A 14,596-nucleotide genomic window follows, 5' to 3' on the forward strand; every position below is an offset into this window, starting at 1 on the left:
TTTAAAAAATATTTAATTTATTCAATAAATAAATCACCATTTCAACAGGTTTTTTTTAGATGTGAAGCTTTGATTTTTTCCATCTAGCTAATTATTTGGTTTGAGGCTTACTAAAATACATAAGTTTTGGTTCACATAACTTCACAACCTTGACTGTGTACTGACAAAATATACATTTTAAATATTACATTTTTAAGCGATTCCTTTAAAGAAGATTTCTTTGCCAGGAAAAACTATAAGAGACCCTTAAGTGTCAAGGAATAGCTATACTCCTGCTTAGGACATGGGATACAGCGTGTGCCAGGAACGATTCCTTTCGAACACCATGAAAAATGGAAGACTTGGGTCCTGCAGAGTATTAAAAGACAGCATAAGTCGATATTTTTAGTTAAAGAAAACAATTTACCCCGAGCAAAAAGTAAGCTCTCCGATGGCATTTGATGTAGTCTCTGTTGGATTTGAAATTCCGGTTCATTGAAAGAATCCGAGAGGTGACTGATTGTCTCTGTTTCTTCGCTCACATCCAGGATTGGTTTTGGATAGATTGCATTGGTCATGAGAACTAGAGTTAGAGTATCCTGATCCGTGTGAAGATCAACTAGCGTTTCGTTCAGCAGCAGCAGCTGCTTTCTTTTGTCCATGCCCGACTGAATAAACTGCTCCACTATCAGTAGGTAGCCTTGGTCTTGCTTTTTCAGCACTTGCAGTGATCTTTCCACCATTAATTTTAGGCTTGGGGCCTTGGCATTCCCACTCAAATCTCCATTTGCCATTACACCCAACAGGAAGTCAAAGTTGCTGGCATTCAAGGACTCCAGCTCATCGGTTCGCTGAACCAATTCAAATTTTATTGGACTGATTTTGCTCTGCCTGAGCTTGTGGCTTCTCCACTCCTTGAGCAGATTGCGTCCATCGCTGGACTCGCAGAGCAGTTCATCCACAGGGTCCGATCTGGTTTTGGGAACCACACTATTGAGCATTTGCCTGCCGCCACCGATGATTACGTTGAGTGATCGACCAGTCTGGCCAGAAATTAGCTGACGTGCTATATCCAGACAGCCGGACTTGGATGAGCCCAGAGGCATTCTTTCATCGCATTCGTAGTTGGAGTTGGTATTACCGAGCGCGGCTGCCGTGGCACCTGTAATCCTTTGAGTGGTCACAAAGCCTGTACGCAAACCAACTAATTGAGCCTGGCGAAGAACACTAAGCACGTTATCCGTTGCGTTGGCCAAGTGCCCGCAATCTGGCTGAAATCGAGGGACGCTTTCCAAAGGTATTCCCGCCCAGAATGCTTTGGAAACTCTTGCCACTTCGCACGGAATCTGTTGACTACAGCTGTTCTTCAAGCGAGCCAAATGGGGAAACTGATCCCAAACAAAGTTAGTATTTCCCTGGCTAAAATCTGTGGCGGAAAATCTGTATGCAGCCAAGTCTCTGCCATCGACACCCTGAACCAGAAATATCCTTACGTTTTTGGGGTAAATTGGACCCGAAGGAGATCTCAGCGCCTCGTTGAGCTCCTCAATGCCCCTATCATACCAGATTTTCTGCGAGGGCGCCACCTTGTCCTTCCAATAGTCCACATCCGCCACGTTGGCCACCTCGTTCTGCACCTCGTATCGGGTCATAAGTCCAATGCAGACCAATGTGACCAGCAACGTTACCAAACATGTTCCGGCCACAATAAACACCTGTGTTGACTTCAGCCGAACTGTTTGACACAATTCTTTGGTCCGCTGTGTCGTTACCATCGCCAAGCTGTATCCTAAACTGATTCACAGCCAGAGAACTTAACCATAAACCACATTATCTGTTATCTGTTTTTCAAGATAAGGTTTGGTTTCGTCTTAAAGTTCTTACAGCCCCCAATCGTTGGTCGTTTAGTTGGGCTTAAGTGTAGCAATTAACCCACGTCATGAATTATAAATGCACTAATTGGCGTGTCAACTAATGCAAAAACACAGAGAAAGCAATTTTATGGAAAATTATTTTAAATTTTTAATGATAATATGTTGTTTATTATTTTATTCATGATTTTTATAAAATAAAAACACAATGATTTTTAAATATACTCTTCCATTTGCCAGTAGTTTAGTTTTTGAGTAAGTAATTACAACATTTAACAAAATCGTTTGGCTTTTCCAGGCATTTGTCTGGATCAGTACATAAATTTAAAGATAACCTTTAATGGTTTCGAAATAATGTCACTTTCTTGTTTAAAGTCAGGAAATTTTTGGAAACAAATACGGTTTTACTTATCCAATGCTAACTTAAATTGCTTTTATTTTTCCCAATGCATTGCATTGTGAATTCCGAGTTCAATTGCTGTTTTGAGGGGTCAAATACGTCTCGGCTTTGGTCATTAACTATTTCTCACGTGGACAGTCGATTGTGTGGGCCACAATAGATAAAGTTGCCCGACTTGTCAGCAGGACGGGATGTCCATTGGCCCGGCAAACGGCACATACTAATTGTCATTTGGCATTCAAATGACGTTTTCAATAACCACCCCATTCGGCAAACTATTTCACTTATGAATTCTCGCCCAATTAAATTGGCTCACACAGGACGGCAACGGTTTGTTCATTTGCCAGTTATGCGAATGCGAAATTGTTGCCTCAATTACCTGCCATTAGCCTTCACTTACGACCCGGCACCCGAGCCCGCCCACTACGCCCACCACGTCCGTCATTTCGTCGCTTTGAAGTTGCTTTGCATTGACATGTGGTCAGTTTTCCCCCGGCGGAACTGTCACAATTTCAATTTGAATCCCACTCAACTGACAATGGCACTCGCTCGGGTATCACTTTGATTATCGGTTTGTCCATTCATCTGTTTGTTTTTCCAGCGGTCTTGACTTGCGGAAATGGCTGAGCAATTTCAATAGCAATTTTTCAATCATGCTGTGATTTTGCCTGTCAAACAGCAGCCCACGTTGCGTATGCGTAACCTATGAAATGGTGGTGTGGGTGTCCCTAAATACTAGCTTCCCATCTCCTCTATCAAAGCATAGAGGTGGAAAGGATGACAAGTGCGGCAACTACAATGGTGTTCCATATTATTTGGGGTAAGTTTCTGTTGCAAGGGAAGTAAGAAAAGCTCTGATTTCACCCCTCTTTCAAAAAGGTTCGTTTATTGAGTGAGCTTGTGGGTAAGCTTTCTGCAACGCCACCTGTTGGCGAATTGTGAAGACCTATGAAAAGGTATATCATCATACTACGGTAAAATGAAATTACAGGGAAAAAATGCAATATTATTTTATTTTCTGATAACAAAAGAAAATCAACGACAATTATAAAAAATATTTGCTTGTCAAAAAGTCTTTGTTTCTCATTAAGAAATATCCTCGATGTATTTTTTTAAATAATCACTATACATTTCTACAAATCCAAAAAACATTTTTTTCTTTAAAAATTTTTTTTATTTAAAATTCAGCTATATTTACGAAACAACTCAGAAAGGAATACCTAGTTAACCAAGTTAATACTGACAGATAAAACATTTGATTCTTGTTTAATCTCAAACCTCTCAGAAAAAAAATATAACTAATTCTGCTTTAACGTTTATCACACTAACTTTATTTTTTACAACATACTAGTTTTGTTTTAACAAGCCCAAGTTACTATTAATAAACAAATTGGGTTTATTGACTTAAGCATTTTATGACTTTCTGATTTTCTTAGACTATCTCAAATGGAAAACATTTTAAAAGAAATAGAATATGCCAACAGCTGGTGAAATCTGGTGCGGCTTACGAAGAATTAGACGCAGTCCTTCTGCCAAATCATGTGCATTGGAAATTGCATTTCGTTTGCATCCGACAAGCGCCACAGGATGCAATTAGTGGCGAGTGGCCGTCACGTTAGGGCAGCCATCGAGGCAGGAAGCCGAGAACCAGAGAACCAGAGAACCCGAGAATCCGAAATCCCGAGAACTTGGCCAAGAACAGTGCTTTTGACTGGCAACAGCGCCCAGGAAGTCGACGGGCGTGACGCATATGGGTCACTTGGACTGGCCCACGTCAATGGCTTTGCAGGATGCCAAGCCAGCTCCATCTGCTGCTGCTGCTGCTGCATCTGCCCACGCCCACGAATACAACCCCGACCACGCCCACGCCCACTCCACACCCGTTAAACTGGGTGGTTCCCCCATCGGCATTCATATGCAAGAGACTAAAAGAGAGAGCGACCCACCACAGCCGTGACCTTGTCCCTTAAATAGCATTTCTCATCATCGAGTGTTGTTTGCATTCCAACGGCGCCTGCCTAAAACATTTTCCGTGTTCGCTTTCCATATGGCAAGAAGCGAGGAATTTCCTTGACACATTTTCAGGGGTAAAATACAGAGCCCAGTATTTAAAATCTTCAGTTTAACATTAACTTAATACGCCTAATGTGAATTACAAAAACATTGGTCATCTAATTTCGCATTACTTGTTATAATGCAATTAAAATGAACGCTTGAAATAAAGTGCAACGCAATATTTTCCATACAATTGCAATTTATTTACAGGCCTTATATCAAACATTCCAGGGACATAGGCGTATAAATAAGAAAATTATGTCTATCTATCAATTTAAATATATTTCTAAAACTGTGAATAGCTGGTTGACTTGAGCCCCTTTTGATCACTTCACTGTCATTAATTTGATTTTCAAGCCAAGTCATTATGTTACTCAGTTTGTTGACGTTAATTGATTACCGCATCTTCTTCTCTGTATTGGGGAAAAAGCATTTTCTTAGTTTTTTACAAATTAACAGCGTTTTGTATACTCTTAGACCTTGGGACAAATATTTATATTTGTCTAACTATATCCAAGGTCTTTACTTTATCCTTTGTTTCGAATGCAAATTTATTTCAATCTTCAAACAAAAACTTAGCATCATGGTAACTTGTTTGAAATGATTGTTTCGTCCTCCGGCTGCTTTGGTTAAATTAAATTAGCTCTGTTCTTTATCCCAAAGCAAAGACTTCGATTTTGACGAGAAGTGGGTGTTTTGTTCTGATAACAAGATAGTGCAATTTGTGATGGCAATTCAGTGACATCAACTTTTGCAACGAATAATATTCTACATGCCATTTACCATGCTGCAATTTATAAAACAAATATGATTTATAATTCGTAAGGTGTTAGTATACCAATATTATTAAGGCTGAGTAGTTTGACACTAGTTGTATATTATTTTTTTAAAATAAAAATGACTAACGTCACCTCTCCAGTATTATAATAATAAGAAAAAATTAAATTTAATCCACACGTCTTAGCATCTTCCATAATTGATGTTTCTCTATAGTTTACGCTTGATTGCATGGCATTCTCATTGCCATTTGACAGCAATTTATATAACACCAGAGGGGTCATAAAGGGGGTTGAGATGAGCAATATGACTCGGCTCTTGGGTGCAATAAATGATGCAGTGGGGTGGAAAATTATGCATTTAAATCTTTAGAAAGCGGTTTCAGGGTAACTAATACTTTCTGCAATATCTTATCAAATAAATTGAAAAACAGCAAAATGAGTGCCAATCAATGGGTCAATTTATAATATACTATATGGATATGGCTGTATACCAGCGAATCGAAAAATATAATGTAAATTGTGCAATTTTGTTTATTTTTATTACGAAAAGCGCTTGGCTGAAATTGTTTTCCCCCTTGCTTTTTCTTTCATTATTTTCTATAATGTTTGGCAAACACGAAGTGAAAAGACAAGCGACGATAAGACAAAGACAAAGGCGCAAAAAAAAAAAAAAAACAAAAAGTACAGGAACGGAAGAGAGATAAAACTGAGAAGTTGCAATTTATTGATTGTGTGCACTTGCGCTTGTGTGAGTGTTTGTGTACTAGTAGCTGTGCCTGGATTTTGTATCTGTATCTGTGGCTGTACTAAAAAAATATAGTTGACAACTGACATACACACATCGGGTTATATATACCTATATATGTGGCATGGCCTTGAACGTGAATTGCATTTGCGCTCGAAAAGCGAAAAAGTAAAGGGAAAAAAACAAACACCAAGCGAAAAACAAACAACAACAACAACAAGATGCTAGGCAAGGGATATAGCGAGTGTGTGCAAGCGAGATGGCCAGACGTCGCAAAGAAATGTGCCAAAGCGAAAAGTTTGAACGCACACAAGCACAATTTGCAACTGCATTTCCCCCTCTCTCGCGCTATCTCGTTCTCTTTCTCCCTCTACAGCAGGCTATCTCCCTCTAGCGGCAACTAACAATCTCAAGGTTACCGCATACACATACAAATCGCTCATGTGATGCGCTCTCTCCCTCTCTCTTTCTTTCTCTTTTGGCAGATATGGAAAACTACCGAAAATAATTTAATTTTCAAATGCAATTTCATGTTTCTAGCTCCTCTTGCCCTCGAATTAATCCACCTGACAAACTATTCAGGTACCTACATATGTACATAAGCATTTTCATTTTGAATTCCACTGTGAGAAAACATTTCCGACAAGTTTTGTTATAAATATCTATACTTAAATGTTGTTCATTTCATTAGACTTAAGTTAAGCCTCAACGAATGTTACCTAGATTTGGAAACGTTTTTAAAGTTTCTTGTCCTAGTTGTGGAAATTCACAGAAATATTTAATCATACAAATTTTTACTTTATCGTCATTACTTTCTATAGTTTTTTTTCCGTGTACTAACAGCTTGTATCGCATGTTTTCTGCCTACGTTTGCATCTTTCTATCTCAGCTTGCCTATATATTCATTATCGCACAGATACAAATTTCAGTTTCACCGTTTTTTTTTCCCTTTTTTTTATTTTATAAGTTTAAAAACAGCATTTTCCTCGGTTTATTTGGGTTACAGGTGTGTGTGTGTGTGTGCATCAGCTGTTGTGGGTGAGTGTTCGTGTTAATTGGTTTTGAAAATAACATTTTACATGCTTGAAATGCATCTTGATTAATTGCCATTTGAAAATTTGGCTAAGTCGCTTGCCATTTTTGGCGTCTGGGTTAATTTAATATTAGTTAAGACAAGTTATTAGCTTGTGCATTTAAATGGAATTGGGTCACGGCTCTCCTTTCTACAATATTATGGAAATCACAGTTTGAGAATATAGCTCGATATCAACCATACGCCATGTTGCCAAGCCGTAAATGTTTTTCAGCCAGCTTCCAGGAAACGTGCAATGCTTTCGTCAGGGGAAGTGATTGAAGGGTCAGCGTATACATAAAATTGTCCACCCCCGACAAAAGCGCTATAAACCCTTAAACAAATGTCAAAGTTGAATGCACAATTCCAAAGTCACTGCAGGCTAGGGGAATGCCAGAAAATAGCAAACGAAATCGAAATCGAAATGGGAATGTAAATGTGAACCATTTGGCACACTTGTCCGTCCGCCCTATGCAACGGCCAACATATGCTCGCCATTAGGTTTACCGTTGCATAAAGCTACCCTCTCGCTCCCTATTTCTGATTTCCCCTGCAAAACGGCGAAACAAGAAAGCGAAATTTCTGGCACATATTTCAGAAACATCGACTGCAGACAAAACGTCGCAAGTAGCGATGATTCATCCCAGCTATATACTGGTATACAGCCAATTCACCTCCCTCACACAGCTGCACTATCAGTTCGGTTTAAGCAAAAGCTCTCTCTTTCTCTCCCTCTCTCTCTCAGTTATCCGTTTCATTCCACAGCGTTTCGCACACACACATACGCACCCAAAAATGAATCCTTGTCGCATGTATTTCAAGTTCACTGTCAAGGTCACCTACTACAGTCATGCGCTGCAAATAAGGGGAAAGGTAGAGGGAAAGGGCGGTTGTTGCAGCAGCAGCAGCAGCAGAATCAGCAGCTACCTACAAAGTGCTGGTGAAATGTTGCCCTCCCACTCTGGCACAGTTTTCCCCAAAGCATACACATTCTATATTAGATGCACTATAAGCTCGGTCCGACAGCAAGTACTATACAGAAATATATACTTTCGCGCGAGATATAAATACATACGTGTGTGCATTTAAATCTGGTTTATAGCCAGGCAACCAATTTCGAGCGCTACTGAGCTCAGCTTTGGTTATTTTTAGTAGCAATTGGGAACTTCGACGAAATTTGTCATATCTGACGTATAGTTGATATTCCGCTTTTAATGATTATTTATTGATTGTTTTACAAGTCCAAAAATTTAGTTTACGAATTCTTTCTATATATACAAAACTATCAACTAAAATCTAATAACTTGGAAATAATAACTGGAAAATATTTCCGTTTACTACCTAAAATATATTTATTGATTGTATAGCCTAGATGATAGATCAATCTTGTAAGAAATTTTAGGAATTGTTGTATGGCACATCAGGTAGTCTTAATCTTATTTGTAATTTTAAAAGTGTTTGATATCGTACAAGTAAATAGGAAATACTTTTGATTTTATTTTAACTACCAGATAATTCCTTTAAATTATATTTAAAGTCCTTTTCAGCTTGGGATAAAGATTAGAAGCTTCAATAAAATTCACTCGTTGGATGTAATGCAATTTACCCCACAATTTCCTCACAGTGCTGATGAGCGAAAACTTTCCTCTGCTACTCGCAGGAAAAGTGGGCACAAACAGTCGGTGGTCACTGTGCTTGTGGAAGTGCAAACCATGGCTGTGTGTGTATCGGCCGAGCAGCTATACATATGGGTCTATATATTTTCCACTATATAAGCTTCGGTGTGTGCCAGTGCATCCGCGTGTGTGTATCTGTATCTGTATCTGTGTATCTGTATCTGTATCCGAGTACCCTTTAAAGCGGCGCGGTGCGCATGACATAAGAAACAAGAAAACGGCGCACGAATTGGTAAGTTATGAAAGTCCCCAGCCCGACATGCACTAACATCTGTTGCATATAGCCGAGGCGGTGATATAGATATACGTATATAGGTATGCAGCGTTAGGATATATATTTACCTGAAAATATGGCACCTATGAGCGTTTCTTACGATATATCTATGGATGCGACCGTTACAAAGTGCCGGGGTATGCAAGAGTTGCAGTCAGGGTATTTAATTTAATTAAACAATTAAACAAACATGGCGGATAGCGCTCTCTCAGAAACACACATATGCCACTATATACTTGCGCCCCAAACAAATTCAATTAAGAAATTAAAATCGAAAAGGCAGCAATGTTTGTGCTATTAGAAAGAGAGACTCAACGAGGAAAGGCGAAAACGGGATGCAACCAAACCCTATACACAGTGGAGATTGGCAGGAGATTTTTGGAGCTTAGTCGGTACAAAATTGCAGCACACGCACATTTGTCAATCAAAATCGAAATCGCATGACTGTGCATTGTGTATATTGGTATTATCAGGTCCCACCTACATTCGCCAAATATGTACATATACAGTGGTAGCAAGTATCCGTATACTTGGGAGGGCCAGTAAGCCAAGTAATTATTGTACTTTCCTCATATCACTCGTCAGCTCTTGTTGCTACGTACATTTTGTGTTGCAAGCGGCTGTTAGTCAATAAATGCGCTAATTATATACAATTCTCAGCCCAGGCCCAGAACTCGACCCGAAAAGCCCAGACCCAGCAGATACACAGCGAACTTAGTGCACATACAGTGGGCACACAGTGAAAGTGGGAGCTCAATCGTTTGATTGCAGAAAAAAAATAATTATAAAATAAGAAATGTTAAAGAATATTGGACTTAGATAATATTTTTGACCGTTTTAAAGAAATTTGTTTGTATTAATATTTTAAGATTAAATATAATTGTAAAATATAACTTTAAAGTTGCGATATTTACATACATATGTATACATTTTGAACTTTTATCAGAATCTCTTAATGTAGCATTTCCGACGTTTGTGTAGGCAATCGAAATTAAATGACAACTCATATCAGAAACCACACCAAAGTAATATTAGATATTCTGATATAGTACCATCTTTTTTATCAAATTGTTCAGAAGCAATCCCTTTTATTAAGAACCTTTATAGTCTAAACAAATTCAAATAAAAAAGTTTAAATATATAAAAGGTGTTTATGGGGACGAAAAATACCGAGATACAGTAGACCACTTCCCAGTTGTCCTCTTTTAGCGGGTAACCACTGTGCAGGGGCAGAAAACAAGACGCGTCAGGGCAGACTGCACAACTTAAACTGCAAGTACATGAAAGCGAAGGGAACGAGAGAGAGGGAGGAGGAGGAAAGAACGGGCCAGAGGGAGATGGCGATAGCGAGGGCGAGCGAGAAAGCGAAAGGGGATCAGATGATGCACGTGTGTGTTACTGCGAGAGAGCTGCTTACTGGCTTGCACTTACACTCTCTCCTCGCTTTATTGCATAACATCCTTGAACTTGAGCTGGGCTTGCCAGAGTTCCTTTTTTACTTTTTTTTTCTGGCAGTAGGACGCTCGGTTCCTTTCGCCACATAGCCATAGCTGCCTTCTGGACCCCCCATTTTTCCCTTGCCCCTACACACTGGCTCGTTTCTTCTCTCCTCTCTTCGCATCGGAAGCTTTCGGGCTTTTAAGCAAACGACGACGACGGCTCTGCCATTTTCTGCTGGGCTGCGCGTTGGCATTGAAAGTGCGGCAGGCAAGCTGCCAACAACGCTCCATTCCCAGCAAATCTCCAATCGGAACCAGAAGAATTCTAAACACAACGAATAGTACTTTAATACCACAAAAAGCCAACAAACAATTCCCCTTTAATTTGTTACAAATTAGACACGCAAATGACATCAACAGCTAAATTGAATTTGTCAGAACCAACCCAATCACAATACAAAAGCAAACAACAATGCAAAATAATTGCAAATTAATTGTGTTCAATTCTACTAGAAGTGCTTGTCAAATTAAAAAAAAAATACTTAAGCTAAAATAAATATAAATTATACCTTGCCCAAAATAATTAAATCATTTAACCTGCATTCTATAGTGCGCTCCGGAATCACGGAAATAAAGAACGGAAGAAAGGAAAGAGAGAGAGAGAGAGAGAGAAATGGATTTCAAAATGCAAGCGCATTTCACAACTATTTTAAATACGTGCCCCAAACCAGTGAGTTCTCATAATATGAAAAAGATAGAATATTTAAAAAAGAGAAATTGGAAAATTATTTGTGAAAATACAATTAAAACAAAAAAATTCTTTGGCAGAAGAACATAAATTCAACTAAGATTTTAAAAGGTGAGTAGCATTATTATATATCTTATACGAACGTTTTACAAATATCTTGTTGATTTCGTTAGCCAAATCTTCTAATATATAAAAAAGTACCCAAAAACCGAACATTTAAGCCGTATGAGGATATTCAATTCTAAAAATTTAGCAAAATTAAAAATTTAAAATGTATATATTTTGTAGTATATATTAAAGTTGAAATTAAAACTTTTATAGACCATAAAGAGTAAAAATAAAGAACCAATTTCGTTAGTCCTTTCTACTCTTAAAAATTTAAATTATTTAAATAGTCAAAACCTAATTGAAAACGTCTATGTATTCCTCGCTCAAGCTCTCAAAGCTCCGCAGAGCTTTTCGTTGGGATCAAGGGATGAGGATCTCGTTAACCCCACCGGACCCTTAAAATTGTTTTTCAGCTTTTTGTTTTGTTTAGCTTTGACTAGAAAAAAAAGCGTCGCAATAAAAACAGGAATCCGCAAAAAGCAAAAGTGAGTTGCAAGCACACATTTTAGGGATGAGAATGGGGAGGAGAATAATGAATGAAAGAATGGCAGAGAGAGAGTAGAGAGCGACCAGCGAGAGAGGCAGTTTGAAGGCCATCGCGGAGAGAGTCGAGTCTCGTCACATGTGCTTTTCGGGTTTTTGAGAGGTGTGTGGGGCAGTAGGGCAAAAGTGGAAGACTGCCCAAAAGCAGGCCCAAGAAACAGGAACAGGAAGAATCGAAAAACTTGACGAAAGAGAGCGCGAGCGAAAGAGAGAGTGTTCGCTAGAAGATAGAAACTCTGTCGACGTCGACGCCGGCCGAAGCAGCGACAGCGGCTGCGCTGCGACAGAGGCGAGAACTTTCCATGGCAGACGAAAAAGCGGCGACATTGAACAGCGGCACCTTCAACCGATCGCATTTGCCTTTTCTCACCAAGCTAATAAATAAATAATAAAATAATAAAAAAATAAAAAACTTTTAAAAAATATCCAGAAAATAAAACAGTGTTTGCCCAAGGACTAAGGGCTCTGGCCCAAAAGTGTCCTGCCGGAAAATTCGGCGTCCCACCACCCGGAAAAACAAAACAAAGTGCACATAGAAAATGAAAAGTATCAGCAAACACGGACAAAATAGAAATGTGGCAGAAAACAGCAGAATGTGAGTAAACTGAATTGCGTCGTAGTTAACAATTTTTCGACGGCGTCATCAAAGGCAACCCGCCACCACCACCGCCTCCCTTTCGCCCACCGTTCTTGTGATTGCGGAAAATACAGTCAACAATTGCTAAAAGTTAAGTTTTACAACAAGGGGCGCGCCAAAAGGGGAAGGAGTATTTTTGAGGGCTAAAATTCCTTTAGACACTTACATATATTGTTTCCAAATAATTTAAGTTTCTTTTTTTTGATCAAAAATTAATTTATATAAGCAATATTTTAACTTATAGAAGCTACTCAATCCAACTCTTCTTTGCCGAAATTACTGGTTGTAAAACCATCAATATATCAAATCATTTTTTAAATGTAATAAGGTATTAAAAAAATATAATAATAAATGCAAACAATTTTTATGGCTTATAGATTATGGCCTTAAAACGCCCTTTATAAAACCAATCAAGCGCCACTGTCTGCTAAAATAAGTTCTCTCTTTTATAGACCATAAAACGGCACTCAATGTTGGCCATCTCTCCCAATCATTTGTTTTCCTTGCCCGGAATTTGCAGAAATATCAAAATTTATTTATAACATAAACAACACGAATTAAGCCAAGCAAAGAAAAAATACATAATCGCGAAAAAAGCCACAACAGCAGCGAAAATAAACAAAACAAATGCGAAAAAGCTTATAAACAGTTCCGTTTATATGCAAGTCAAAGGAAAACAAAACGAGCGAAACATTCGGAATTTGGTCAAAGGGAATTATGATTCTCAGGAACTTTATGCGACATGATGATGGCTTTATTTGAGTGCGATAGTATGTGTTGCCATTTTGTTTGTCAGCTTCTCTCACTTGTTTATGACTTCACTCTGCACCAACAATTATAAACTAATTTCCTGACCATTGTCGCCAGAGTGCGAATCAGCGAAATTGGCTTTGAATATGGCACGGGATTTCAAAGAAAAATACTGACTATAAAAAGGTTTCCAAAAATCTGTTCCAGTTTGAAACTTAAGTTACTTTTCATATCATATCACAGACAAGCTAAATACTCTTAGAATCTTTTGCATTAAATAACATTCATAGTTCGTATTTCAATTCTGCATTAAATTAAATTAAATTATTAAATTTAAATAATTAAAGATAAATAATACATAATTTTACAAACGTCTTACTCAAAAATTTTTTTGATAAAAGAATAGTTAAAAAGGTCAAAGGCCCTCTTTGTTCTAAGATATAAGTTAAAAGATCAACAATCAAGATCTTTATTTAACGCTTAATTGTATCCGCCAATCTAATGGGCCAATAAAATTGTGTTTATTACTCAACCGTTTACAGAATTGCTTAGCATTCGGAACACTCTGTAGTTTTATGGCCAGCCCGTCAGTCCGCTGATTTTCGATTGCATCACGTGTCATCAGCAGATCAGCGCCTCAACATTCTATTCTATTCCCAACTAATGCACATATATGTATAGTACGTATATTTGTGACTCAGATTATCTACTGACACACGATCGGCCGAGTGCGGTAAACAATTCTGTGAAATTGTAAACTGCAGTTCGCCCAGAAAGGCAGCACTTGAAATACTGCTATGTGATGCAGTCAATCAAGATCCAAGTGCGATTTCCCGGCGGCCACCGCCCCCTGTGGAAAGCCACAGCACAACCTACACAATGCGATATTTGTATCTGAACTTGACTCGAGTTTAGCTTTGCGTGCCGCTTTTGTTGGCACAAGATACGAGTACATCGATGTGTGCATCTGCATAAGTGTGGGTAAATGGGATTTCGAAAATCGTTTACGTAACACTCGCCCCATCTCCGCACAACCCACACTCATTACGGAATTACGGAAGCGAGGATGGGGCTGGGCAGGAAAAGGCATCTTCACGGTTACACAGAAAATAAACATGTGCATCACAAATAAGGCAACGTTTCCTAGAAAGGTCAAAATATAGTTCCTAATATTTTAAAAGACAACATGCCACAACAATCTTTTTCCTAACCTTTATCTTTATCTAACCTTTCTTTATCTTAATTTTTAAATCTGATAGATTATTCGTATTATTACTGAAAAAGTTCACTTAGTGAATAATAGTACAAATAATTATATTATAGTGCAAATTTAATTTCAACATCACGAATCCGTCATTTATCTACAATACTGTTCTGTTTTTTAAGCCTTTAAAAGGTCAATAGTTTTAGATTAAAAAAAACATAAAAATTAATATGGAATACCAACTAACCATTTTGTGATAAAAATGTTTTAGTTACCTGAAAATAAGAGTCCTAATAGCGGTGTTATTTTTATAAAT

The 14,596-nt window shown here is 38.3% G+C and overlaps 1 protein-coding gene and 1 long non-coding RNA gene across 7 annotated transcripts in view; one reads left to right on the forward strand and one right to left on the reverse strand.

Annotated features, from left to right (window-relative positions):
* Window positions 1–14,596, reverse strand: part of LOC128252500 (alkaline phosphatase 4) — a 20,397-nt gene continuing 5,801 nt past the window's right edge. For 2 of the 4 annotated variants that reach the window (XM_052980271.1, XM_052980272.1), the window contains exons 2-3: window positions 407–1,950; window positions 1–348 (exon numbers count right to left, since the gene is read on the reverse strand). In XM_052980271.1, coding sequence (XP_052836231.1) covers window positions 254–348; window positions 407–1,754 — 1,443 coding nt within the window. In that variant the 5' untranslated portion in view covers window positions 1,755–1,950 and the 3' untranslated portion in view covers window positions 1–253. Of the gene's footprint in view, window positions 349–406; window positions 1,951–8,919; window positions 9,015–9,769; window positions 9,847–14,596 lie in introns of those variants that run through there. The other 2 variants (XM_052980269.1, XM_052980270.1) reach the window with 2 other exon arrangements.
* The window catches only part of LOC128252502 (uncharacterized), a 20,046-nt gene continuing 15,403 nt past the window's right edge, over window positions 9,954–14,596 (forward strand). The window contains exons 1-2 of one of the 3 annotated variants that reach the window (XR_008267308.1): window positions 9,954–11,020; window positions 11,119–11,149. This is a non-coding gene — a long non-coding RNA (uncharacterized LOC128252502). Of the gene's footprint in view, window positions 11,150–14,596 lie in introns of all 3 variants that reach the window. The other 2 variants (XR_008267307.1, XR_008267309.1) reach the window with 2 other exon arrangements.

The sequence above is a fragment of the Drosophila gunungcola genome, chromosome 3R, assembly GCF_025200985.1.
Source record: "Drosophila gunungcola strain Sukarami chromosome 3R, Dgunungcola_SK_2, whole genome shotgun sequence".
In the NCBI taxonomy this organism is placed as follows: Eukaryota; Metazoa; Arthropoda; class Insecta; order Diptera; family Drosophilidae; genus Drosophila; species Drosophila gunungcola.